The 27,781-nt window shown below is 30.8% G+C and overlaps 1 protein-coding gene across 2 annotated transcripts; it reads left to right on the forward strand.

Annotated features, from left to right (window-relative positions):
- On the forward strand, nt 1–27,314 carry LOC105338246 (lysyl oxidase homolog 2-like). Of its 2 annotated transcripts, none has more exons than XM_066071438.1 (5): nt 1–339; nt 24,708–24,807; nt 25,094–25,267; nt 26,300–26,441; nt 26,928–27,314. In XM_066071438.1, exons 1-5 carry the CDS (start codon nt 46–48, stop codon nt 27,085–27,087), a joined length of 870 nt encoding a protein of 289 aa, XP_065927510.1. In that variant the 5' UTR covers nt 1–45; the 3' UTR covers nt 27,088–27,314. The 2 variants fall into 2 exon arrangements, with proteins under 2 accessions (XP_065927510.1, XP_065927509.1); XM_066071437.1 differs by lacking the exon at nt 1–339 and adding an exon at nt 24,203–24,555 and having other exon boundaries at nt 26,928–27,305.
- Nucleotides 27,315–27,781: the final 467 nt, after the last annotated feature.

Raw genomic sequence — 27,781 nt, forward strand, 5'->3', positions numbered from 1 at the left:
CTTTCGCATCGCTTATTATCAAACTGAATTTTGGCAAGCTTAATTATGCTAGCTTTTATAATTCTTATTCAAATAGGAGCATTTGGTGCTGTGATGTCCGAAATTAGCAGTTGCCCAGTTAACCAAGATAGAGTAATAGGAAAGAGATTGCCTGTCAAGTGGCCTAGAGTTGAGAAGAACATTGGTTTCCAAATGTGTCTCAGAAAATGTGAGGCGATGTCCTATTGCCTGTCCATTAACTTTAATCGTGTTTTGTTGGAGTGTGAGCTCAATGAGTGGAAGAAAAATGACACAAATGATCTAGTGGACGACGATAGCTATTTTTATGCTGAAACAGTTGTAAGTAACATAAATTTGATAGATTTAAATCCGGTTTGTTCCATTAAGTACGTCATTAACGTTTTTAAAAAATTTGTTTTAGATATGACCCCAAAAAAATTTTCATAATTGATTTTCCTATAATTCATTTATCTATTCATAACAAATGACGGTGCCGTCTTATTTCTTCAATAGAGGACAGACCACCAGAGTAACGTTTGTGGCGATAAGATTTGCAACAACTACTCTACATGTGTTACAATGGCTGGGAATAGAAAAGTTTGCATTGAAACAGGTATCATAAACTGCGAGCTGTACTGTATAAAATACAAACCAAAAAAAGGGGGTAAATGATTTAAATACATTTATTTAATTGATTTGTTATTAAAAATATTAATATAAATATTGATATAAATACCAAAGGTAATAGCGAAAATACGCCTGTATATTCAAAATATTCAAACATGTAAATACCTTATGAACAGTGAAACGTTTTTTTCTCTTTTAAAACTTTGATCATATCGACTTTATCTTGCTATACATATAATACGTGTAAAATTTTACTCAATTCAAAAGATTGTTCCGAATCAGCTCCAGAGATACATGTACCAAACGGAAATATTGTTCAGCGGACATATTCTCCGGCGTCCATTACTTATGGTTGTAACAAGGACTTCATCGGTTATGGTACAACCCAAACCATTAACTGTTCTATTGGCGGGAAATGGTCACTTCTTGATTTCCAATGTGAACATAGTAAGCAACTTTTTTAATTTACTTGTTGTGTAATTTAAATTCAAATCGTGTTTAAAATTGCCTTAGACATTAAGCATAGTCTCAGATTTTGTGAATGAAATATTTAAGGGACTCAACTAATCTTTTATTTCTCATATCTTGTTATCAATATGTCATATCCTGTTATCAATGTGTCTTAAAAAGCATGACAGAAGACCACGCAACCTGTTTAAGTAACGGGGGGGGGGGGGAGAGAGAACAATATTGAAACTAAAACAAAGTATTGTTTTGGAAAACTAAACAAAAAAATCGCTAGCTTTTTTCATAGTTTTGTTTTTAAAAACCTTGGATTTTAAACTTTGATTTCACAAGTTAAAATGTAAAAAACTATTCTTACATGTTTATTCAACTGAAAAAAATCAGTTTTTCAAATTTTATTGATTTTTTTTAAATTAGTTAACCTTTTATTCTGATAATTGATTATACAGTTGTATATGTATTTCTTGCTACCATTTTATTTTCAAGAAAATTGCTCTGAAACAACACCAGTAATACAAAACGGAAACATTGTTCAGCGGACATATTCTCCGCCGTCCATTACTTATGGTTGTAACAAGGACTTCATCGGTTATGGTACCACCCAAACCATTAATTGTTCTATTGGCGGGAAATGGTCACTTCTTGATTACCGATGTGAACATAGTACGCAACTTTTTAATTTACTTGTTGTGTAATTAAAATTTGATCGTGTTTAAAATTGCCTTAGACATTAAGCATAGTCTCAAATTTTGTTAATGAAATATTAAAGGGACTCAAATAATCTTTTATTTGTCATATCTTGTTATCGATGTGTCATATCCTGTTATCAATGTGTCATAAAAAGCATGACAGAAGACCACGCAACATGTTGAAGTTACAGGGGAAAACAATATTGAAACTAAAACGAAGTATTGTTTTGGAAAACTAAACTTAAAAATCGCTAGCTTTTTTCATAGTTTTGTTTATAAAAACCTTGGATTTTAAACTTTGATTTCACAAGTTAAAATGTTAAAACTATTCTTACATGTTTATTCAACTGGAAAAAATCAGTTTTTCAAATTTCATTGATTTTTGGGAGTTGATTTTAATCAACTCTCCTATGCAGTCCCTCTGGCAAGCCGAAAGTGAAACAGTGTTTGGACTTAAGCACAAATCATTGCTGCTGACAAGTCTTAGTTCTTGAATATAATAGAAAAATTCGATGTAGTGTATGCTGAAGCATTGTTTTTCAAGGAAACTTATCTATAAACACTTTGAAAATAGTTAGATTTTATATAATACGAACAATTTAGATATTTATGTAGTCTCATATATTCCTACGCCAGAGTTTAATATAATCTCGTTCAACCAAAAGCTCGGCTGTCTCCGTAAATCTCCGACAAACAGAGACGCTCTCTTGCTTGTCAGAGATTAATGGAGACAGCTGAGCGTCTGGTTGAACGAGACTGGAGTTCAATATCAATAGTGCTTGGATCCATACAATTTTAAGAATTGTTTCGATTACTAAAACATAGTTTGAAATCTATCTTTAAATATTACATAACATGATTCATATGGGGTTTCTCTAAATTCTTCTCGGAAGAAAGTCTAATCAAAATTCATATTACAAATCAAAGTACTGAAGTACTGACAGGAGTTGATTTTATCGATTATCATATTTATCTTAAAATCAACTTATCTTGCATGGCAATTAGTTTCTAGTCTGACAAGAATTTCGAGAAACCCCATATGAATCATGTTGTGTAATATTTAAAGATAGATTTCAAACTATGTATAAGTAATCGAAGCAATTCTAAAAGTTTTATGGATCCAAGCACTATTGATATCGAACTATGTGACTATAAACATTTCTTAGTTGTTCGTATTATATAAAATCTGACTATTTTCAAAGTGTTTATTGATAAGTTTCCTTGAAAAACACAGTTATAATAACAAGCATTTTATTGTTTGCAACAATCAATCAAAAAATTATTGCAAAACGATTTGCAATAATTTAAAACAATTCCTTTCACTTGCCAAATTACTTTCAAAGAAAAATTTATAAAACTTACATGTTTATCTTACCTTAGGTTACACCAGGCTAGTTGGTTCCAATGTGTCCTTTGAAGGACGAGTAGAAGTCTACTTAAATGGATCCTGGGGAACTGTCTGTGATGATGAATTTGAAATAGCGGATGCCAATGTCGTTTGTAGAAGTTTGGGATTTCCAGGGTAAGTAAAGTTTGTTGAATAAGACTGGATCGTCAACAAATTAAATTGTCCGTCAGATCTTCCATTCTATGTATGATTTTTAAAGCATAAACTTTTATAAAGTAAAGAAAAGTTTCCATTTGAAACTTGAATCTTTTTTATCTTTAACTTTTCTTCTCTTCCCTTCTTTTCATATTTAATCAAATTTTTTTAGAAACAAAATGAAATATTTTATGTCATTGTGAAATATTTGTATTGGCATTTTTTCTTATAAGACTCAATTATAATTCTGTTTATACAAACAATTATTAAAGACATTCAAAATAAGCATTTTATTCCTTTGTCCCTTACACTGTGATTTGTACGGCAGAAAGTGTAATATATAATGTAATTATTAAGAAGATAACTATTATAAGTTTTTAGAACTTAATTGTGTCTTATCTACTTGACATATTTGGTCAATATATATGATCATTTTCGACATGATGCTGTATATGATGCGTTATATTTTCTTTCTAGTGCATTACAGGTAATTCAAGCATATGGAAACGGTACTGGGTCTATTTTAATGGATGACGTGAGTTGTGTATCTAATGAGACAACAATATTGGACTGTGGCTATATAACGTCACATAACTGTAGACATGCCGAAGATGTCGGAGTAATTTGCAATCATTGAAGGATTTTTTTCTTTCATGAGAGGGGGTCCACGTTGCGTTGTAATTATTACTAATAACATTTTTTTTTCTGCGAAACATTGATGTTAATGCGATTCGCGAAAATGCTATATGTAACATTTATATCAAACATTGTACTGATTTTACATGGAACTTGTATTTTTTCCATTTTTGGTGAAAATAAGTAATGTTTAGGTGATTTGCTATTTAAGATTTAAAATCGATATGTGATTCAATACTGTAACATGCAGCTAACTTTGTAGATATTAATATGTAATCAATAGTACAAAATGTCATTTCTCCAATTAAAACACTGCTCATCTCAATTTCTGCTATAAATAAGTTACAATTTTTGACAAATTGATTTAAGAATTTTGAGAATCCATATTAAATTTTACGAGAAACTATAAAATATTCATAAGGGGAGATGAGATTTTGTTTTACTATAGAAAAATATCGATTTGTTGACAAACTTTCTCACAGCATCAAGGAATCGTTTCGACACAAAAACAATTGCAATATACTATTGCACATTTTCGTTTTTGTTTTTTTTTTGTATTTTGTTAAGTTTTTCTATCACATTAATTAAATAACATGTGCGATGTTTTTTTATATATTAACATTGCAATTGATACAATTTAAAATAAACATCAACGTAACACAATGAATGACTACAACATTGCATTCTTCGATATAATTTGATTCATCAAATGAATGGCCATCTATCATGGATCACCTCTTGATCAGAGTAGGTTTTCATGCATGTCTTGTTTGTATACTAAGAAAAGAATTTTCCTCCTGTGGGGAATTATCAGAATTTGAACAAAGTCAAACATTTTGTAACCTTTGATGTTGATTAGAATAAATATAACCCTCTTTTATTGTCATTTTCTTATACAAGTCATTAATATAGGAAGATTTACATTGATAAAGTTCAATCTTGAGAGCAGTTTGATTTATATATTTTAATGGATAACGTAAGTTGTGTATCGAATGAGGCAACAATATTGCACTGTGGCTATTTAACGTCACATAACTGTGTCCATTCCGAAGATGTCGGAGTTATTTGCAAACATTGAATGAGTTTCTCTTTTCTTTCATTAGAAGGGGTCCACGTTGCGTTGCAATTATTACTAATATCATTTTTTTTTCTGCGAAACATTGGTGTTTTATGTTATTTGCGAAAATGCTATATGTAACATTTATATCAAACATTGTACTGGTTTTACATGGAACTTGTATTTTTTTCCATTTTTGGTTGAAATAAGTAATGCTGAGGGAATTTGCAATTGAGGATTTAAAATCGACCGTTTTTTTTTTAATATTAAAACCATGCAGATAACTTTGTTGAAATAAACATGTAAGCAACAATACAAAGTGTCATTCCTCCAATTAAATCATTACTCATCTCAAGTTTTGCTACAAAAGTAACAATTTTTGACAAATTGAGTTAAGAATTTTGAGAACCCATATTAAATTTTACGAAAAACTATGAAATATTCATAAGGGGAGATGAGATTTTTTTTTACTACAGAAAAACATCGATTCATTGACAAACTTACTAACGGCATCGATGCATCGTTTCGACAAAAACAAATACAATATACTGTTGCATATTTTTCGTTTGTTTTTTTTTTTAAAGTTCGTGTTTTACATTAATTATTCAACATGTGCGATGTTGAAATATTTTAAGGCATACTCTTAAACCTGGCCTTGCTTGACCCATTGACCCGGCCAGGCCAGGCCAATGGGGCCAGGCCAGGTTTTAGATTATGCCATATTTTAACAATGCAATTGATAAAATTAAAAATAAACATCAGCGTAACAAAGCAACCATTGTTGTTTGGTTTTTTCTTATTAAGGTAAAGTAAAATGATTGAATACGTACATATATCCTGTTAAACTGTAGCTCTCTCTCTCTCTCTCTCTCTCTCTCTCTCTCTCTCTCTCTCTCTCTCTCTCTCTCTCTCTCTCTCTGCTGTTTTACATTTTACTCGTTTAATTCAATTAATGTCATTTGAGAATGACTGCAACATTGCATCCTCCGATATAATTTGATTCAGCAATGGTCATCATGCATCACCTTTTGATTAGAATAGGGTTTCATGCATGTTTTGTTTGTATACCAAGGAAACAATTTTTCTCCTGTAGGGACTTGTCATTATCAGAATTTGAACAAAGCGATACATGCTGTTACCTTTGATGTTGATTAGAATAAAATTAGAATAGAATTATCATTTTCTCAAAGAAGTCAATAAAATACAAAGAGTTACATTAATAAAGTCCAATCCTGATAGCAGTTTGAGCGATTGAATAAAGAATGACAATAACAAACTGTCAAAACACGCCATGGCTATACAATGACAAGGCAAATTCACTTTCCAAGGTTCTATAGGATTTCAAACAGACTGGATCAGAATTTTAAGTATATATTGCTAGTACTTTATCTTCAATTGTAACTTAAATTTTCAATAGATTATCACTAGAAGACACTTAAGCCACCAAGTGGGATGTTTAATGTGTGTTTTAAATAAATCAATTAAAAATCAATAAAATCCTCAAATATGTAAAGAAAATCTAAAAATAAAATCGAGGCCAAAAATTTTGGTATATGCTAATTTTGAAGGAAAGCCAATTTTTGCTGCCAGACTGATTTGAGGCCAAAAGTGAGGCCAGGCCAACTTTGAGGCCAGGCCAGGTTTTTACGTACGCCCTGGCCAGACTACTAGATATTGGAAGAATAATATAAAACTCTCTAAAAATTTCTAACACTGGTTTTTTTTATTTATGAGAAGGAAATACATGTAGGATAGCGTGAAATACATCGAATAATTGATCATTTTGATGCGAATGTGGAAGGAAAGCAGCACATACTTGACACAATTTAACAAAGAGACATGCAATTCACAAGGTATATCTAATAGTTTAAACAAGATTTATTTTTAATGTTATGCCTTGTTGGGTCGTCGCCATATTGGATGCTCGCGTGACGATTACTTGGTTGACACCAAATGGTTTCAGAGAGCAAGCATGCTATGTTTAATTTTAGACAAACAAAATATGTAAAAGATATAATATAGTTAGTGATTTCATGGTATCAATTTAAAGTGCTTGATGGTCGCGGTCATTTTGAAATTGTTCTTCCGATGGAGAAGAGCTATGCATAAAGATACGGAAAATTATTCAAATTTAATATGGAATTTTTCTTAACATTATAGTTTATAGCTAAAAAAAAAAACATTGTCATATCAAAATATCTAACATAGATCTAATGGGTATTTTTTTTTACCACCCGGCCTCCTTAATTGAGTTTTGTAGATGTCAAATATTCTTTTAATTCAATTCATAACTGTGAGAATTTTCCGTTGATTAATCAGAAATGCAGCATGTTTTAATTAATTGAAAATTATGCTACTCGTGGAATTTCTTTGATTTTTTTATTATTGATATTGTATGAATAAATGATTTTAGAAGGAAAAAAAAACAGAGAAAAGAAAATGCCATATCGGTACTTCTTCATTCTGCCGGAACTTGTAGATTACATTATATTTGTTTGCTTTTTGTTTTGTTTTGTATGTTTGTTTGGTGTTTTTTTTTGTTGGTTTTTTTTTGGGGGGGGGGAGTTGGGGGTTTTTTTTGGTTGTTTTTTGGGGGGTTGGGGGTGGATGGGGGGGCTGTCTTTCTTTTTATAATATTTGATGGGAGCCAATGTGTGCATAGGGTTGCGAAAGTAGTCAAACCATCGACTAATATCTAATTAGAGTTACCTCGCATCATACAGATAATAAATATTTCGAAGGTATTTACGGTTAACACATCACTTCCATTATTTGCAATGATTTTAAACGAAAAATTTCAGATTTGTTAATATTTTAATTTTTCAGATCCCTTTTCGTTCTTATAAAGCCAATTAACAGGACTTACCCACCCATCTTCTTTAAACAAAACAAGAAAAATCTATTGTAAGAACTAATTATCAAACATGTTGACGTACTTATGGGCATTAGAGCTTTAATAGCAATAAAGTGGTTAAAGAACAACATGTTCATCCAATCTTTTCAGAACGAAAATACTATATTCACAAATTTAGAATATCCCTCCATATAAACAATATCAACTTTATATGATTTTAAAAATAATGGTACAGCAGCTTTTGGCTTTCATATCAATTTTGTGGTCAAACAGAAGATGTGTATCATTTCTTTTTTTCTTGTAAAAAATACTCTAGAGCGAGAAACAACATATTTGATCAATTGTTTATGTTAGATTTAGTCAATATTGATACTAATTTACTTTTATATGGCAACAACAACCTACCTTTACATATCAACAAAAGCATTTTTGCTTCTGTACAAAAGTTTATAGACGAATCCTTGAGATTTAAATAATATTTCTTTGTGTATATCTATATTATATTTTCTTTTGTTCTATATGCATATGCATGACCACTATTGTTATATTTAAGGAGAGGAACTTGTAAGTTGTTAGAACGTGTTTCTGATCCTTTTGTTTAATCAATAGAATATGTTCAAAACAAAACAAAACATCAATTTTGATTTCAAAATTTACAAAATGACAATATGTTATTAGAATAAAAGTATTTTTAAAAAATTAATAACAAGAAACTGCACGATTGTATGTGCATGCATTTTTTTTAAGACTTCGGGGATGGTTTTCCAAATAAAAGCAAGAATTTAAATCACTATATCAAAGACAAAAATTGGCATTTGCTGAAACCCGGGGCACGAAATCTCCATGTTTTTGTGATCGGCTTCGGCCGATCACTGTTGTGTCCATATGAGGCATCCGGCAAATGCTTCCACGTGCACACACATTTCGCTTGCATATGTAGTTCTTATAAAAACTTAGGTATGGTTTAGTTGGTTAATTTCAATTCATTTACCTTAAGAGATGCAAACATACATAAAATACAGTTCGACCTATTAATTCAAGAATGCACATTTTGTCTCACGCGTAAGAATTTCGATCAAAAGATTCATTCAGTAATTCAGTTGACCACGATGAACTGACCTCAATCATAAGAAGATGCTCCATGAACTGACCTCGATCTATTGATGTTGCATAATAGTAGCTAGGAAGATGGCTTGATTTATAAACAAGGTTACGTTATAATGCGACCTCTATAGCAAGTTATGATGGCATTCAATGTTTTTCATTCGCATTAAATTATTTTAAAACAACTCTTTCTTTGTATACGTGTTAATGCTATTTGAAGATTCCTACTCATTATTCTGAAGAAGAATGTAACAGTATAAGAACATACATTAAAATTTAATAATTACGTTAAAAATATAAAACTAAACAAGGAGTTTACGAACGACTTTCCCCAAATTTATTTCAAAATTAAATTTGTTGACGGTTTATAATGATGAAATGATGGCGTACAAATTCAAAATATTCTATATTTTGTAAAAATCGGTACTTTTTTAATTATTTTACATCAAACTAATCATGGTGATTGCTTCTAGCTATCAATATATCATTATTGCCGATCATTCCTTTAAAATGAATAATTGTCTAGTTTCTTCTTGTGATGACAGTACGTGTAACGATTCGCGATATTTTACATTTTACAATTAATTGATAGGGTTAAACAGTGTTAAAAGTGGACTTATATTACATATGATGGGGGTTCCAGTAGTTCAAGCATGTAAATGTAATATTGATTAATAACGCCAATATTTTTAATGTTAGCCATGCAAACAAAGCTGAAATCTACAAGCTATTGCGTCAGATATACTAGATGCACACATATTTGCGATAAAATGTATTGATAGAAATAAATATTCACATCTTCGAAAATATGAGAAAATATATCTATAATCTACATATAAAACATTTCTCACGAAGAAAACTGGTTATGAAACGAGGTGAAAACTGTCATATTATTACTAAAAGTTGCTATGTAACCAGATTTTCGGAAGCGCGGGGGGGGGGGGGGTTACTGTACAGCTTGTTTTCATAGGGGTAAAGATGACATAGGTAGAAATTACTATACTACACCGGATCAGCTGAGCCTTTTCTGATTTTTTTTATTTGTATTTTTTGAAGAAGCCTATTCTTATTTTAATCTGTTCTATATCAAGCTGTCTGCATAAAAGTACATATATGTATGTTTTTATGACATTATCTTCGTAATTTTTTTATTTCTTCAAAGAATCTTGTTTTATTTCATGGGTTCCGAGGGGAAAATATGCATCTACTTAGCCCAAATGGCAATTATTTTTTCCCCGTGTGTCTTCATCATATGTATCAAAAAAATACATCAAATAAAAAAACGGCAACAAAATGTAGAGACGATTATCAAAACTAGAACACAAATTTAAAGAAATATTACATGTATTTTTAAAACTTATATGAGATGGAATGTTCACGTATTTCCGTTTTCACGGTTACATCATCCTGCACCAAGCCGTTTCCCTATTTTTTTCTAATTTTATAGACCCCCCCCCTTCCCCCCCCCCCCAGCCAACTTCGGTAGGGAGAGGTTGAGCCGAGTTTAAACGTGATAATTGATATTTAATAAGGAATAAGGAATCATTCTTTGAGTATCATGAGGTGATAATTTTGGTCAGGGCGTGGTCAAATCCAATAAAGCCCAAAGGGCTTTATGATAGATTTGATCACGCCCCGACCGAAATTATCGCCTCATTATATTCAAAGAATGATTCCTTATTACTTATATTTATATAATTTTAAACCATCGTACGATCAATTATTTAAAATAGATCAGCAAACCCCGCTGGCGCCTCAATTTGGCTTTATGAGTTATATAGTACAAAATCGATACGTAGTGTTATCACAGGCAAGGACCCTGGAAAATGTAAATATATATTCTTATTTATCTTTTAAGATGATATCGGTGTTGATATTATTATTCAATTCATTTCAATGACGAAACATGTCAAGAATAATATGAGGATATATTGATAAAAAATTTAATCTTCAAAACTAAACAAAATGTCAATGAAAATATCTATAAACTGTCATTTGTGCGATCTATAAACAATGCAGATTTTCAAGTCATGATTCATAATTGGCTTCTGAATTTACCAGATACGACTTCAGAAATATTGTGGTGGTAAAAAATAAACAATTTTAATAACTGGCTTATTTACAATGCAATGTACGTCGTACATGCGGTATCTGGAACCAATTTTAGAAAGTTAAGAATATTATTAAAAAAAAAACATATGGTTCCTTTTTTAAATTGCATGTACTCAAACATTCTATACGAATGTTGGAGAGAGTTTTATTTTACCTTCGTCTAAAGCTCAACATTCATTACAACTTGCTAGAAAACTAATTGGCAAAAACCACCCTTGTGGTGCGCAGTCCAGATTCAAGTGGACAAGTAGTAGGCTTCATGGCTTAAATGTTGTCGCTATGCAGCATGCATTGTATAGACCGAGATTTGTATATTCAAAGTAATTCCTTTCTCGTGCATAATAATGCGAGTCTTTTGTAACAGAATTTTTTTTCGGCTTTTTCCCGTATATCATACGCATAAAATTCAACACCTCTTTAATAGATAAAAACGGATCCACCATTAATAAGTTTTTGTACACACTTGTAAATCAACAACAACATTATTATTTTACTAAATTCATTTACATCGGAAGTTTCAAAAGTTGAATTATCTTACATATAAAATAATAATAGAAGTATTCTCACTTCATATTTAAATCTTTGTGAAGCCATGTGAGAGATGAGGTCCTGTGTAGTCCTCTTAGTAATGTGGCCTTCGTTTAGGCCTCATATTTCTGTGAAAGTTTCAACTGTTTGTGTTTTCGTTGTATATAAAGTATAATTGTTGCAACCACTATTGAAATAAAACCACTATTGAAATAAATTATTTCAATAGTGGTTGGGAATGTATTTCTGCAACAATGGTTCAGTAAAACCACATAATTTTAGTTCATGAAGTTTTGAACCACACCAAAATAAACTCTGCAGACTATAAAGTTCGTATCATTATACTAAATACATAGTACTAGAATTATCTCTTAAACAATCGAAGAACGAAAAAGGGTGCTATGTTAACTCCTATCATTTTTCCCATATGCAATGAGCAAATCTTAACGTCTAGGCCTAGCGATGAGCTTGAAGTTGAAAGACTTTCTTTGAATATGGAATGCTTCATTATGGCATCAAGTTTTCGAAATCTTATATATAACAATGTATGACATTGAAATATTTCAAGTATATGAAAAGAAAGGTGTCGTTATCGGTACCATTTCAGGGGTTATAATCATATATCTCCTTAGCAATATTTATTCATTCGTTGCCAGTGGAATTTTGTACATATAAAGTTTAACTGGACTTTATCAAATTTGACTTTGTTCGATTTGAAACGTTCAAGTATAATGCAACAGTCAACACTGCTTTTAAATTGATATCATTTGTAAGGAGGGAATCACAAAATCAAAAGAAGACATGTAAAATGAACAACGTCCGGAAATATTCTTATTCTTATTCTAAATTGCTGTCATTTGATAAACAGAAAAGATTGCTTTTTTGTTTAAAATTCCGATATTTTTTTCTTCATTGCAGTCATCCGTATCATTTGTGTTTTATTTCGATTGATCTACACGGAGTAATAAATTTAAATTTTATATAGAGAACACTTATTTGTTTCGCTTATAGTTTAGATAATTCTTTCATTTCAATTCCATGCATTTATATAGATTAATCAACATCAAATGGCATCTATTTTATGAAATGAATATTTTATAAAGAAAAACATTTTGTGTTTTAATCAAAATTCAGAGAAGTCTTTTCATTAATTTTGATTGATCTACACGGAATAGTACATTACGATATCAATATTTTATACAGAAAAAACATATTGTGTGTAACTTAAAAGTCAGAGACCTGTTTTGTCACAATCCCTAAACCATTTTAATTGACTTTCACGGAATGGTACATTATGTTATATTCATATGGGAGGCCGGTTCATTACCAAATTATTATTTCATAAAGAAAAATAATTTGAAATTGGTTATGATTGATGTACACATTAACACGAAAAAGTTCATTATGAAATGAATATTTCAAATGACTTCTTTCGTTGAAATCCTCATCCTACATTGTTTGCAATTTATTTTGGTTAATTTCCACGGACTAGAACATTTTGATATTGATCTTTTATGTCTACGTGCATGTTTACAGGCAATTTGTGCTTGCAGTTGAAAGAAGCTGTGCTATTTAGTCATCCTTAACATTGTCCAACCTTTCAGTTTCATTCAGTTGGATATATAGATAACAAAGGCTCATCCAGTTTTCATAACCAATTGTAATAACATTTAACATAATCAAATCAACCATGGCGTATCGGGAAATATTTACGACAATCATAGATCTTTCAATATCGTTTTGAAATTATATTATTGTAAATGTTTGTGTTTTAGATTTCCGGGAAATAAAAATGCATTCCCCGATGGATATTTATAACATTTTGCAATCTTACATTTTGAATTGATGTTAACAAAAATATAATAACACAAAATGTTAATCTTCACTTATGATCACTTTAAACCTGCCAAAATGTATCATGGTTACAACGAAAAGTAATTCAGTAAGCAAGACCATGCCGATACAGGTACTGGATCAAAATATTTTATTATCTATACCAAATTTGACACGGTTTAATTGTTTTCTTCTTTCTATCACGTCTTTCTATCAAGCTAAAATATCATACTAATCATAGATGACATTGTACCTTTTCCAGTGTCTTTTAAAAAATACTCGAGGACCATTTATAAGTGAAAATTATTGCAAACAAATAATCATATATTCATAAATGTATTTTTAGATTAAATTTTTAAAAGCTAAAACATTCCGTACAATATTTCAATGAAGACTGTCATCCGCATAGGAACACGGAAACCGATGATAAGCACCGGCTTCTTGCAGCTTCATGTTTTGGAGAAGGATTTAACTAATACGTATATGTCAATATAAATAAGCAGATTGATCCCATTTTCTTTTACATTATTTTTTTTCTTTCTTTTTTCATAAAAATGTTTTGATTTTTTTCGCTTTTGTGGCAACGCCAGACGTAGGATAAAGTAAATTCTAAAAATGTATGTTACTTATATATTTAAAGTGTTTGATTCATTAAAAAGTAAACATGTATTAAACACTATCTGGAATAGAAATACTTCCAAGATCCAAGTTGAAATTTTTACACGTATCTGAGATGCAGTATTTCCAACCTAAACCATTAACTGAAAACAAAATATTCATTCAGGACAAACCATTAACTGAAAACAAAATATTCATTCAGGACAGGCATTCATCAATTTAAAAATATCTTATAAGTGTGACTAGTGTCGCTCTAGTTTATATACTTGCGCGGAAGCAGCAATTAAAAGCAATCCTTTAAAAATCCTTAAAAAACCATTTAATTAATCAATTCATGTACAATTTTCTTTGCGAGGGTGGGATAATTCACTTCATTTATTATTATCGAATATTTCTTTCTTTTTTTTCCAATATATTTATTTTACTAACTGTCAAACTGATTGCATTTGTTCGTTACATTTCTTAAAACACGTTAAATAACAATCAATTTTTTAAAATGAACAAAAAAAAATAACAATATGATCGAGAAAAAAAAATATGTTTACCTTTAGTAACAACGTGTGGTACATTGATTTAAAGATATGTGGTATCATAGGTCAAAGAATTTTCAAAAAGTTAAGTGAACATTTTGTGAAATATTTTTCTAATTAACAATGAATTTGTGGATTGATGATTGTAATCTAAGTATTTTTTGGAGGAAAATTAGCCTTGTACATACTGTACCGACCTGACCCAATTTAACAGAACGCAGATCCAAATCAGGATAGAGGTCTATTTCAGGTCTGCCATGGCGAGCTAACCTGTAGCGGACAATTAAAGAAGACACCGATTTAAAAAGCAGACCCATATCACTACTGAAAAATAACCAAATGTCTCTACACATGTATTTTGAATGTACACGGGACGGACTCTCAGGCCGTAAGAAAAACAAATGGATCAGTTTCACACTTGAATTCAGTGGGTTAAGATGGCCCCAAGGGCTGGATAAATCCATAGCGGACCCCGAACAGATCCTGAACAGACCAAACCAGAGGAAAATGTTTAAAAGGCAGACCCCGACTAGACCCCGAGAAGACACATAGCAGACCCAGGGTCACCATTGTGGGTCTGCTTTTGTGTTAGATTGTCTTTGGTCGGTACGCCGTACTGTCGAAATTATAAAAAACACAAAACATGTTTTTAACTTAAATTATTTAATACTTCGTCAACAAATTGTTTTATAAACTCACCCGCGTAAATTGTTGCTATTTTGATACATGTTTCTTTGCAACCTTTTCTATTCCCTGAAAAGTTATGCAGATGGAGTAATTGTTGCAAATCTCTTGTCTACACACGTTTTCTAAAAAAGAGTCAGATATGCAAGTTGTTCTATATAATTAGATTTAAAAAGTTTTTATTCAGCAGTGGAACTTGTATGAACTATCTATAACAAACAATCGCTTTACTGCCCTATAAGCAAAGTTACTCACTGAAAATCTTTACTTTTCTGATTGTAATGAATATGGTTTCATGATTGATAATAATAGTCGGCGCACTCATTGTCTTTTAAGAGGAAATTGGTCGCTTTGATGTTCTTTGGTTGATTTATTCAATGAAATTACGATTGTTTCAACATAGAGAACGTTATCGTCATACACTTAATGAGTGTTTCTTAGACATTACTTTTCTGAAAAATGCATGCATATGGCAAGTGTTATAGAAATAATTCATTTATTAGGCTTTTGAAGCGAGCTGGTAGTTTTTTTATCTGGGTTAGAGTTCGACCCTTTCCTTATTTATGGTTACATTGAAATTAATGTTAAAACGGGCTTGACCCCTGTGCGTAAACTATAAGCCTCGTAGAAAGTGATGTATTCTGAAAAATAAGCACTCAATTATTCGATAAGGAGGATGAGCGACCATCTTTTATATTTGAGAATAAGAATGTAAACATTTCTTAAACTGACTTGTTTCTGCCCAAAACTGACCAAAACTGTTGCCAAAAGTTATAAAATCACTGAATATAATATTCTACATGTTGTTTTGTATGCAAATTATGCATACAAGAAAAGGCCAATGCCTTTTTAATCACTGAAAACAGCTGTCGAACTCCGCAGCTAATGACTTATTTGAAGATTTATAAATCTGAAAAAAATATAAGGGGGTTCATTGGTGTCCTCTCTAACCATTTGTTTGGAAAAAGATTGAATTTTGTACATTAATGTAGAAACTTTGCCTTAAAATAGGGCACCATATTTTCATCAGTTAGTACATGGTATTTATTTTTAGAACAAGAAAATTCCAGGCTATACTTAGAACTCCCATGTCTACGGAGGCACATTGACGTTATCTTTTCATCGATAAGAATTTAAAACAATATTGACTGTGACAGACATCTCTATACCAGTTCTAATTATATAGTTTTAGTTCTATAAGTATGAAATAATCTAAATTCTTTAGAAGTAGGAAAGGGGTCCAAAAAATAATTCTTTTAAAGAAAATATAAACATTTATTTTTCAATAAAAATATAACACTTATGTACCTTAAAAATTCATAGACACAGACAAAAATATCTCGTGAGATGGTTTTTGAGACTCATTTTAAGAAAAGGATACCCTCATTCGAGACAAAATCTCAACTTAAATAAGCAACCTTTGGCCTTTTTCTCAACAAATGGTTGTAGAGTGGACGCTAATGACTTCCTTTCATATTTTTTAAATCCTAAATTTTAGTCTGTAGCTGCGCAGTTAAAAGTGTTTTGAAAATGCACTGTTCTGCCCTTGTATGCGTTATTTGCATACGAAACAACATCTTAATTTTCAAATGATACTCTTGTATCATTTTACAAAAGGTATAGCAAGTTTTGGATAGAAACAAACTAGTTTAAGAAATGTTGACATTTTTCTTCTCAAATGTAAAAGATTGTCGCACATCACCCTTAACAATTATCAATATTTACATTAGCAAATATGTTTCCTTACATTCAAATCTGTGGGAATGTTTTATACTCATTATTTTTATTTCACAATGATTATAGTACGCGCTTATGGCCTGACTGCAGCATTATTTTTACAATAAAGTTACATCCGATACGGATATGTAAACATCAACATTACAGAATAACTTACCGTTAATATAAATATTTATTATAGGTTTATTAATACACGTTGTCACTTTATCCATCAATATTTGCCCGGTACCTGCTCCAAATGCAGCACGTGGACATACCTGCAGTGCACTGAAATGGGAATATGTATCATATATATTATGTTCGTGTTATACATGTGCAATGAACACTTAGATGTAATACTTGCTTTTTACCTGGTCATTTCTTTTTGTAGTAAGGGTTATTCACAAATTACAATAAAAATGACACGGGAATTCAGTATGAACATTATTAAACCTCTGACTATCGACTATGAGTTATTAATTTCTAAAGATATCTTTAAACATTGATTACAGCACTACTTAATCAACAAAATTTAAGCATTTCATTTACCGAAGCATATTACATCACACGGAAAAGACAGTTGAAACGAGCTTTAGAGGACAAATGCAAGCTGTTAATGATATAAGCAATACAAATTCGTGATTGTTTTTACTTTGATAAAGAAATGATTTCGTTGATCTGCTTAACAGCGGAATCCATAAAAGGTACTTAACGACTAGTGATGTCACTACATCATTGAGATGACGATAGTACAGTAAAAGATATACGAGAAAATGGATAGAAATAATATATTTGCCTCTTGGTAAATACTGAATTTTATGTAATATATGTGTATCTTTTATATCTTTAAAAGGCGCTGAAATCTTTTTTTTTAATGTTTTTTTAAATGTTTTAAATGCTGTACGAAAGAAATTGCAAACGTATATAATATCAACATGTCCTCCATTAATATTGGCCCGCTTCCATTCCCAAATGCAGCACTTGGACGTACCTGCAATGCACTGTTAGGAAAATATTTGTCAATGTATTTTTGTGTTATCCTTGCACAATATACATTTAGAAATGATATGGGGGTTTTTTGGGGGTTTTTTTTTTAGGGGGGGGGGGGGGGGGGGGTTAACCGGTTCTTCCTTTTTGCATTGAAAGTTATTCACCAATTTCAATAAAAATTCCACACAAGAATATTACATCACACAAAAATCGCCATTTGGAGAACAAATGTGAGCTAAACAGAGGTAAACTAAAATATATAAGGATAATTGCTCTATAAATTCATCACATTTTATTTCTTCGATGAACACGTTAATTCGTTGATCTCCTTAACAATGAAATATATTTAATTGTGCTAAAAGACTAGGAAGGAAACCACAGTACAAGTTGACAATTGCGAAGTGAAAGAATGTTATTTGGAAAAAAAAACGCGTAAAATGTTCAATTTTATAGAAATGTTTGTAGTTTAGAGAAAAATTTGGAACGACTTCTTTGTTACTTAAAAACTATATTTCTTGTTGTATATGTGTACTTTTATTTGATATACAGCCATAGGATAGAAAATGTTGATTTCATGCTGTAGAAAATATTTTACGTAATAGCACAATGTCCTTAAGCAAATATAGCTTTAGAAAAGAATGCTCGTTGTTTACGTTAATTCGAAGTTTTTTTAAGATTTTTGCAAAAAACACTGCTTCAATTTTTTATATTTGATAAAGTTACTTAAAATATTGATTTAGCCATTTATTTATAGTCAATGTTTGATACACCTGCAAAAGCGCATCGATGTTCGATGCATTAGTCTTGAGCTTCACGTGTCCAACCATTTCAATGCGATGAAAAAATTACACGTTTCCGCAATAGCTATCAATTAGATTTGATCACTATCATTCCCATACCAGCCATCTTATTTTTGTACAAAGTTGTAAAATCTTCCATGTTCATTTATCCAAAATAAGGACATATACTTAAATCAAAATAAATTATTTAAATTCATTAATTGAAAAACACACCCACATATTGCCTTCCAAAACATCATATGCATTAATACATGTTGCATTAATTTTCCAAAAATATCATACTAGTATTGTATCTTTATATTTTGTCAAACCAAGTTTGTTTATCAGTGTATAAACGCCATTTATAAGTCTGTCATTTCAATAAAATTGCCCATTCCCCCTTTCTTCAAAGAGTTAAAGGGGCATGGTCACGATTTGGTACAGCTATAAGATAGAAAATGTTGATGTCATGCTGTAGAAAATATTGTACGTAATAGCACAATGCCCTTAAGCAAATCTAGCTTTAGATAAGAATGCTCGTTGTTTACGTTAATTCGAAAAATTTTAAGATTTTTGCAAGAAACACTGCTTCAATTTTTTATATTTGATATAGTTGCTTAAAATATTGATTTAGCCATTTATTTATAGTCAATGTTTGATACACCTGCAATAAAAGCGCATCGATGTTCGATGCATTAGTCTTGAGCATCACGTGTCTAACCATTTCAATGTGATGAAAAAATTACACGTTTCCGCAATAGCTATCAATTAGATTTGATCACTATCATTTCCATACCAGCCATCTTATTTTTGTACAAAGTTGTAAAATCCTTCATGTTCATTTATCCAAAATAAGGGGCATGGTCACGATTTGGTCAAAAATTATTTATCCGATTTTTATATCTACATTGCATCAGAAAAGTACTTCAATAGGCAAGCGAAATTTGAGTGTCATTTTTTGAGTTAAAAGCGAGTTACAGATCTTGAAAATTTTCGCTTTGTAAACAAAGCAAGCGTTTGTTTACATTTTGAATGTTGAAGTAAAAACTCAGTTCTAAACCTAAAACGAATGTGTTGACGTTATGAACTGTTTATCTATGCTTAAGATAAATAAAAAGACAAATAAGCTGGAAAAAGATTTCTTACTGGTATATTTAACCTATGTAGACAAAAACAGGGCACGAGCCTTGTTTACATGGCAAAGAATTGTGAGCCCTGTACCTTGCTTATAACTCTACGAATGACTCTCAAATTTTATTGATCATAGAAATGCATTTCTAAAGCATTGTAAATAATAAAAATAGAATTTGACCAAAATTGTGACTATGTCCTTTTAATACTGTGGAATCATTAGAATTCGTGGTGGCTCAATTTTCGTGGTAATCGTGGGTAGCCCTCGCCCACGAATTTACATCTTCAACGAAAACTAATTATAAAAGGTTTGGTTTACCTACTGAAATTGAAAACTGAATCATCCACGAAATTAGAACCCCTAGAACAAGCAAAAAAACAACAATCCAAGAACATTGGCCCCCACGAAATTAAATGATTCCACAGTTTTGTATTTTCCTGCATTTTGTTTATATCATTTAGAACCTATAGTCTTTATATTTTAGTAACATTTACAAATGTATCAAACTTTGTGTAATTAAGCAAATTTAGTGTTTCTGTTGTTTTTATAACTAATGTGTTCTCACGCTTAAATTCGGTCTGCTGACCATTAGTTTATTAGTAGTGTCTGCTGTTGACGTTAAAGTAGAATTTTGATGCGCTTTGTTTACTTAGGTTGGTTAAAGCCTGCATTTTAATATTTATCTTAATTATATATGGAACCTTGTCGTTTCCTGTGTAAATCTGGCCACTGTATCAGTATTTTAGGCATACAAATTCATTCCTGTAAAAGTCTCTGAACTGTCCAGACGTTATTTAACCTAGAGAAACTGTGGCCGACCACGATGTAAGTTTTGATAGTATTGTTTTAAAACAAATTAATTATGAACCTTTTTATGTTCATTTATGTGTGCTGAACTATGTTTTTAATTTGTTGACAAACATATTTTTATTACTTTGTACGTATTCATTTATTTATTTTTATATTTGTTTAATTTGTTGTAGCTTTTTGCCATTCACACAAACTTCATTTCACCACTCAAGTGACATTGTGCGCATATCAGGAGCCGCGCTTTTCCTTGTTTACTTAGATGTCGTGGATAATAAAATGAAACTGGTTAACTAACTGTAATATGTGTTGTTACATGTAAGTTCTTAAGCAAAAACACACGGAAGGCAGTACAAATATTCACAAAGTAAATCGATTCTTAAACAATTGGAAGGATGCTTAACGGCCTATTGGTGCAGCTCGTTTGATATTTTTGATAAATTTCAATAAACTCTTAATTCTTCATGTGTGAATAATTAAACTAAACGGTCTTATCGACGAGCTTTTTCATTGTAAAATTGATATTCAGGATGGGTAAAAATCTCCCCTGTTCTATTTTAATTGTCCCATTGAGCTACTAAGTTAAATCATTTATTTATCCTATTTGAGAGTCTTTACAATTTCTAATGGAAATCATACGACATTTTTATTCAAACTGTTTATTATCAACTGTAGGAACGTACTTAGGTGGGTTTTTTTCAATGTTGGTTGACTTGTCCAAAATTTAGAGCGTTATTCATTCGACCATAGACACTATTATACATGTAATATCTGACTTTCATGTCAAGAACAAGGTACAGTCATTTTTTGCCCTGATTTTGGAGGGGTAATTAAAAACACCACAAGAAATTGAAATGTAACATTTCTTGAAGGGCTTGATAATGCTAACATATATGTGGTAATGGAATTAGTTTTAATCAAATGTTGCATGGTTTTTTATTGATAGTATCATTTTTTGAACACAATAAATCTCTTTATTTTGTTTGGCATGAATCATTTTGTCAAAGAAATAGATTCTTTTTGTACTGTGCATATTTGTAAACACATATAAGACTCGAGCTATGTTCACATAATAATGATTTCTAACCTCTGTATCTCGCTTGTAACTTGACTTCTAATATTCAAATTGTGGTCAATCATTCAAAATGCACAAGTAAACAATTTTAAACATAAAAAGTTAAAAATAAAATTTTGATCTCGAATCGTGTCCAAGTCACTTTGACACAAGAATACCAATTCACCAAATCTGTATTAAGATTAGACTCTCACAGAATGTGTGACAGTCATCATTTTTGGTTCAAACAATTAAAAAATTCGTTAATTTTGTAGGGTAAAATTGGTGCTGAACTTGGGATATAGTAAAAGTTGTTATTGATGTGAAACATGATAAAAGGTATTATTGTAACGATTATATGTTATGTAACTATGCCATACGGCCTATGAATATTGATATTGTATAGTCACTTAGCAACCAGCGAAGATTGCCATGTGACCCACAAAGGGTATATAAATGAGCGCGTCACAGCTGCAGCGTTCATTCCTCTACCCACTTTCGAGAAGAATAGATGAGAGAGAAATTGCTAGACAAATTTCGAACTGGTAGGTGGATTGCCTCGAAATACTTGTTAATACTTGTAATATTAGACCAGTTATATAAGGCCGACAACTAGTGTTTGATGTCATAGAGGCTGTCCTCTTAGAGTTGTCGTCGCTGATACGTCGCTATGGTATTAGGGTTGGCATACGCCTTTGGTTAGAGGAAGTACATTGTCCGTCCTCCTGCATAAAGCGTTAACATAGTGACTGCCTCTGCTAAGTGTTGACCTGTTGTATACGCTAGGACTTGTAGTAGGTAATCATTACCGCCTGATTTCAGACCCAGAGAAAGAGACATGCGTCTAAGAGTTCGGTGAGCAAAATTATTAAGAACCAAGCACTGGTCATAACGAATACATGTAAGAATGTTGTTATAAACAATTTCTTTGAACCGTATAAGACCGAATTGTGACATGAAGTAAGCAATCACAAGGGTGAAATCAAAATAATATTTTTTCTGATTATAAAAACCATATAAGACAAAATAAATGTACTCTCATATCTATTGCCTTTAGATATTTTATTTACTCTGGCAGGATATAAAATACAAAGAAATGCTGACACTTGCGCACGTTTGGAGAACAATTATCAGCTTATGCACTTTAACAATGTGTCAATGTTACAAATCCAATGTCAATACAATAAACAGAAACTTTAATTTTTTATTTAAAAACCATTTTGCTTTTATTGTTGCACATATTAAAACCGTTTATACTGTATTCAGAGAGCATTGTGCTTATTGTACATTTTGCAAAGGAAGATTGATTGAAAATATTTACGTTGCTATATGGACTTAACGTACAAGTAATACATATGGACCTTTGTTAAATGTATAGTGCTAGAATCTAAAATACTCTGTCATTACGCTTTGATAAAGAAAACCCCTTATGTGCATGTGATGTACATGCCTTTAAAGCAAATGCAGCTGAAGATAAGTTAGAATGATTTTAGTGCAAGGCGATAACAAATGATTGAACATTCTTGCAAAATAAACAACGTTGTTTTATTTTGTATAGAATTTTTTTTTAATTTTAGCTTTTTTGTAAGTCAGAAGTATTTTTCCCTGTACAGAAGAGATATTTTTAACCTTTTCTACAATAATACTGACAAGAATTAATCGAGATAAAAAATTTGAAAAACAAATATGAATGAAAAACTTTAAACAGATAAGATTTAATTCAATGGATTATCATTAATTTGATTTTTTTTAAAAATATAAAAACAGAGTTGATTCCTTTACGTGAATATTTCATGCCAATCAATTCTTAAGTGATATTCAATAAAATGGAATCGAAAAATATTGTAAAATTTCATCCATATGGATGCCAAAAAAAACTGCAGATTTTTATCGACTTTTATCGATCTGTCATGTAGGAAAATGTGTGATTTTGAATTAGTTATGATTTTAGCCCTGAATATATCGGGTGTTATATAGTTTAGTTTAACGAGAATTGATTTATTTTTTTAATCTTTTCTGTGGAATTTGTACTGTGAACATTTGCATATTTTTGCTGTAAACTGCATGATTATTTCAATAGATAGACATGCTCCAGCAAAATGTTCAGTTAAACGGTTACTTAAAATTTTTGACTAAAACTATAATTTTAAGTTTTTATGAATATACTTTACATTTGATATCTTTGTCATTTTCTGTTGTTAGTAGTACAATTTGAATTTAGTGCAATTTTAATAAGCATCACACATTGTACTTGTACATTTATACCCATATACCATTTTTTTTAAAACTTTTACGAGAAATATTCAAGATTCAACACTTCACAATTTATTTGTCAAATTTAGTTATATATCAGAAAAGAACACAAACCATTAATTGCACATGCGCCGGTATTAATAATTCATCTTTGATTTACTATCTATGCGTTTGCTTTATACTTGGGCTGTCATTCTTACACGAGCTTTCGCATCGCTTATTATCAAACTAGATGTTGGCAAGCTTAATTATGCTAGCTTTTATAATTCTTATTCAAATAGGAGCACTTGGTGTTGTGATGTCCGAAATTGGCAGTTGCCCAGTTAACCAAGATAAAGTAATAGGAAAGAGATTGCCTGTCAAGTGGCCTAGAGTTGAGAAGAACATTGGTTTCCAAATGTGTCTAAGAAAATGTGAGGCGATGTCCTATTGCCTGTCCATTAACTTTAATCGTGTTTTGTTGGAGTGTGAGCTCAATGAGTGGAAGAAAAAAGACACAAATTATCTAGTGGACGACGATAGCTATTTTTATGCTGAAACAGTTGTAAGTAACATAAATTTGATAGATTTAAATCCGGTTTGTTCCATGAAGTACGTCATTAACCTTTTTTTTAAATTTTGTTTTCATAATTTATTTTCCTATAATTCATTTATCTATTCATAACAAATGACGGTGCCGTCTTATTTCTTCAATAGAGGACAGACCATCAGAGTAACGTTTGTGGCGATAAGATTTGCAACAACTACTCCACATGTGTTACAATGGCAGGGAATAGGAAAGTTTGCATTGAGACAGGTATCATTAACTGCGAGCTGTACTGTATATAATACAAACAAAAAAGGGGAAAATGATTTAAATACATTTATTTAATTGATATGTTATTAAAAATATTATGATATAAAATACCAAAAGTAGTAGCGAAAATACGCCTGTATATTCAAAATATTCAAACCTGTAAATACCTAATGAACAGTGTAAAGTTTTTTTCTCTTTTAAAACTTTGATCATATCGACTTTATTTTGTTGTACATATAATACGTGTAAAATTGTACTCAATTTAAAATTTTACTCAATTTAAAAGATTGTTCCGAATCAGAGATACATGTACCAAACGGAAATATTGTTCAGCGGACATATTCTCCGCCGTCCATTACTTATGGTTGTACCTCGGACTTCATCGGTAATGGTACCACCCAAACCATTAACTGTTCTATTGGCGGGAAATGGTCGCTTCTTGATTACCAATGTAAACATAGTAAGCAACTTTTTAATTTACTTGTTGTGTAATTTAATTTTAAATCGTCTTTAAAATTGTCTTAGACATTAAGCATAGTCTCAAATTTTGTGAATGAAATATAAAAGGGACCCAAATAACCTTTTATTTGTCATATCTTGTTATCAATGTGTCATATCCTGTTATCATTGTGTCATAAAAAGCGTGACAGAAGACCACGCAACCTGTTTAAGTTACAGGGGGAAACAATATTAAAACTAAAACAAAGTATTGTTTTGGAAAACTAAAAAATCGCTAGCTTTTTTCATGGTTTTGCTTATAAAAACCTTGGATTTTAAACTTTGATTTCAGAAGTTAAAATGTACAATCTATTCTTACATGTTTATTCAACTGGAAAAAATCAGTTTTTCAAATGTTATTCATTTTTTTGCGCATGTAAAAGAATATCGAATAACTGTGTTTTTTTTCAGTAAGAGTATCTATTTCAAACTGCGTCGGGCGAATTAAGACAGAGCGAAATCGTTTGCAAGTTAGAAAGGGTGAAAAAAGAAACGGCGCAAAAATAACCCTATTTACAGTTTATCAGTGTGATTTGAGAAACTTGGTGATATGGTTAAAGAATTCTTTCCAGTGTTTTCTGTCCTTTGTTACAAATAAACAGGAAAGCAAAAGTGTTGAATCCGAAGGAAAACGTAGAAGAAAATTAAATTATGCCGTTTGATTAAAAAAAATAGAAAGAAAGTAAATTTATATACATTATTCACGTTAAAATAGGTGATATGAGATGAGTTTCAATAATAGATTCAGTAACAAACAGTTTGCTCATTCATAAAACGTATACAAAAAACCAAGTAACAGTTTCATTTTACAAAAAAAAATAAATAAATAAACACAGTAATAATAACAAGTTATATGCAATACATTTCATTGGTTGCAACAATCAATTAAAAAATTATTGCAAAATGATTTGCAATAATATCAAACAATTCCTTTCACCTGCCAAATTACTTTCAAAGAAAAATTTATAAAACTTACATGTTTATCTTACCTTAGGTTACACCAGGTTAGTTGGTTCCAATGTGTCCTTTGAAGGGCGAGTGGAAGTCTACAAGTATGGATCCTGGGGAACCGTATGTGATGATTCTTTTGGAATGTCGGATGCCAATGTCGTTTGTAGAAGTTTGGGATTTCCAGGGTAAGTAAAGCTTGTTGAATAAGACTGGATCGTCAACAAATTAAATTGTCCGTCTGATCTACCATTCTATGTATGATTTTTAAAGCATGAACTTATATAAAGTAAAAGAAAATTTTCCATTGGAAATTGAATGTTTAATATTAACTTCTCTTCTCTTCTTTTCATATTTAATCAAATTTTTTTCAAAAAAATGAAATATTTAATGTCATTGTAAAATATTTGTATTGGCATTTTTTCTTATAAGACTCTATTATAATTCTGCTTAAACAAATAAATTATTAAAGACGTTCAAAATAAGAATTTTATTTCTTTGTCACTTACACTGTAATTTGTACGGCACAAAGTGTAATATATAATGTAAGTATTAAGAAGATAACTATCATAAGTTTTTAGAACTTAATTGTGTCTTATCCACTTGACTTATTTGGTCAGTGTATATTATGTTCAACATAATGCTGTATCTGATGCGTTATATTTTCTTTCCAGTGCATTACAGGTAACTCATAAATATGGAAGTGGCACCGGGGATATTTTAATGGATGACGTGAGTTGTGTATGTAATGAGGCAACAATATTGGACTGTATCTATAGAACGTCACATGACTGTAAACATACCGAAGATGTCGGAGTTATTTGCAAACATTAAACGAGTTTTTCTTTCATGAGAGAGGGTCCACGTTGCATTGCAATTATTACTATTAACATTTTTTATCTGCAAAACATCGATGTTAATGTAATTCGCGAAAATGCTATATGTAACATTTATATCAAAAATTGTATTGATTTTACATGGAACTTGTATTTTTCCATTTTTTATGAAAATAAGTAATGTTTAGGTGATTTGCTATTTAGGATTTAAAATCGATATGTGATTCAATACTGTAACATGCAGCTAACTTTGTAGATATTAATATGTAATCAATAGCACAAAATGTCATTTCTCCAATTAAAATACTGCTCATCTCAATTTCTGCTATAAATTATTGACAAATTGGTTTAAGAATTTTGAGAATCCATGTTAAATTTTACGAGAAACTATTAAATATTCATAAGGGGAGATGAGATTTTGTTTTACCATAGAAAAATATCGATTCGTTTACAAACTTGCTCACAGCATCAAGGCATCGTTTCGACACAAAAACAAATGCAATATACTGTTGCATATTTTCGTTTGTTTGTTTGTTTGTTTTTTTTGTTAAGTTTTTCTATCACATTAATTATTTAACATGTGCGATTGATGTTGATTAGAATAAATAAATAAATATTAGCCTCTTTTATTATCATTTTCTCATGCAAGTCATAAATATAGGAAGAGTTACATTGATAAAGTCCAATCTTGA

The sequence above is a fragment of the Magallana gigas genome, chromosome 9 (assembly GCF_963853765.1).
Source record: "Magallana gigas chromosome 9, xbMagGiga1.1, whole genome shotgun sequence".
NCBI lineage: Eukaryota > Metazoa > Mollusca > Bivalvia > Ostreida > Ostreidae > Magallana > Magallana gigas.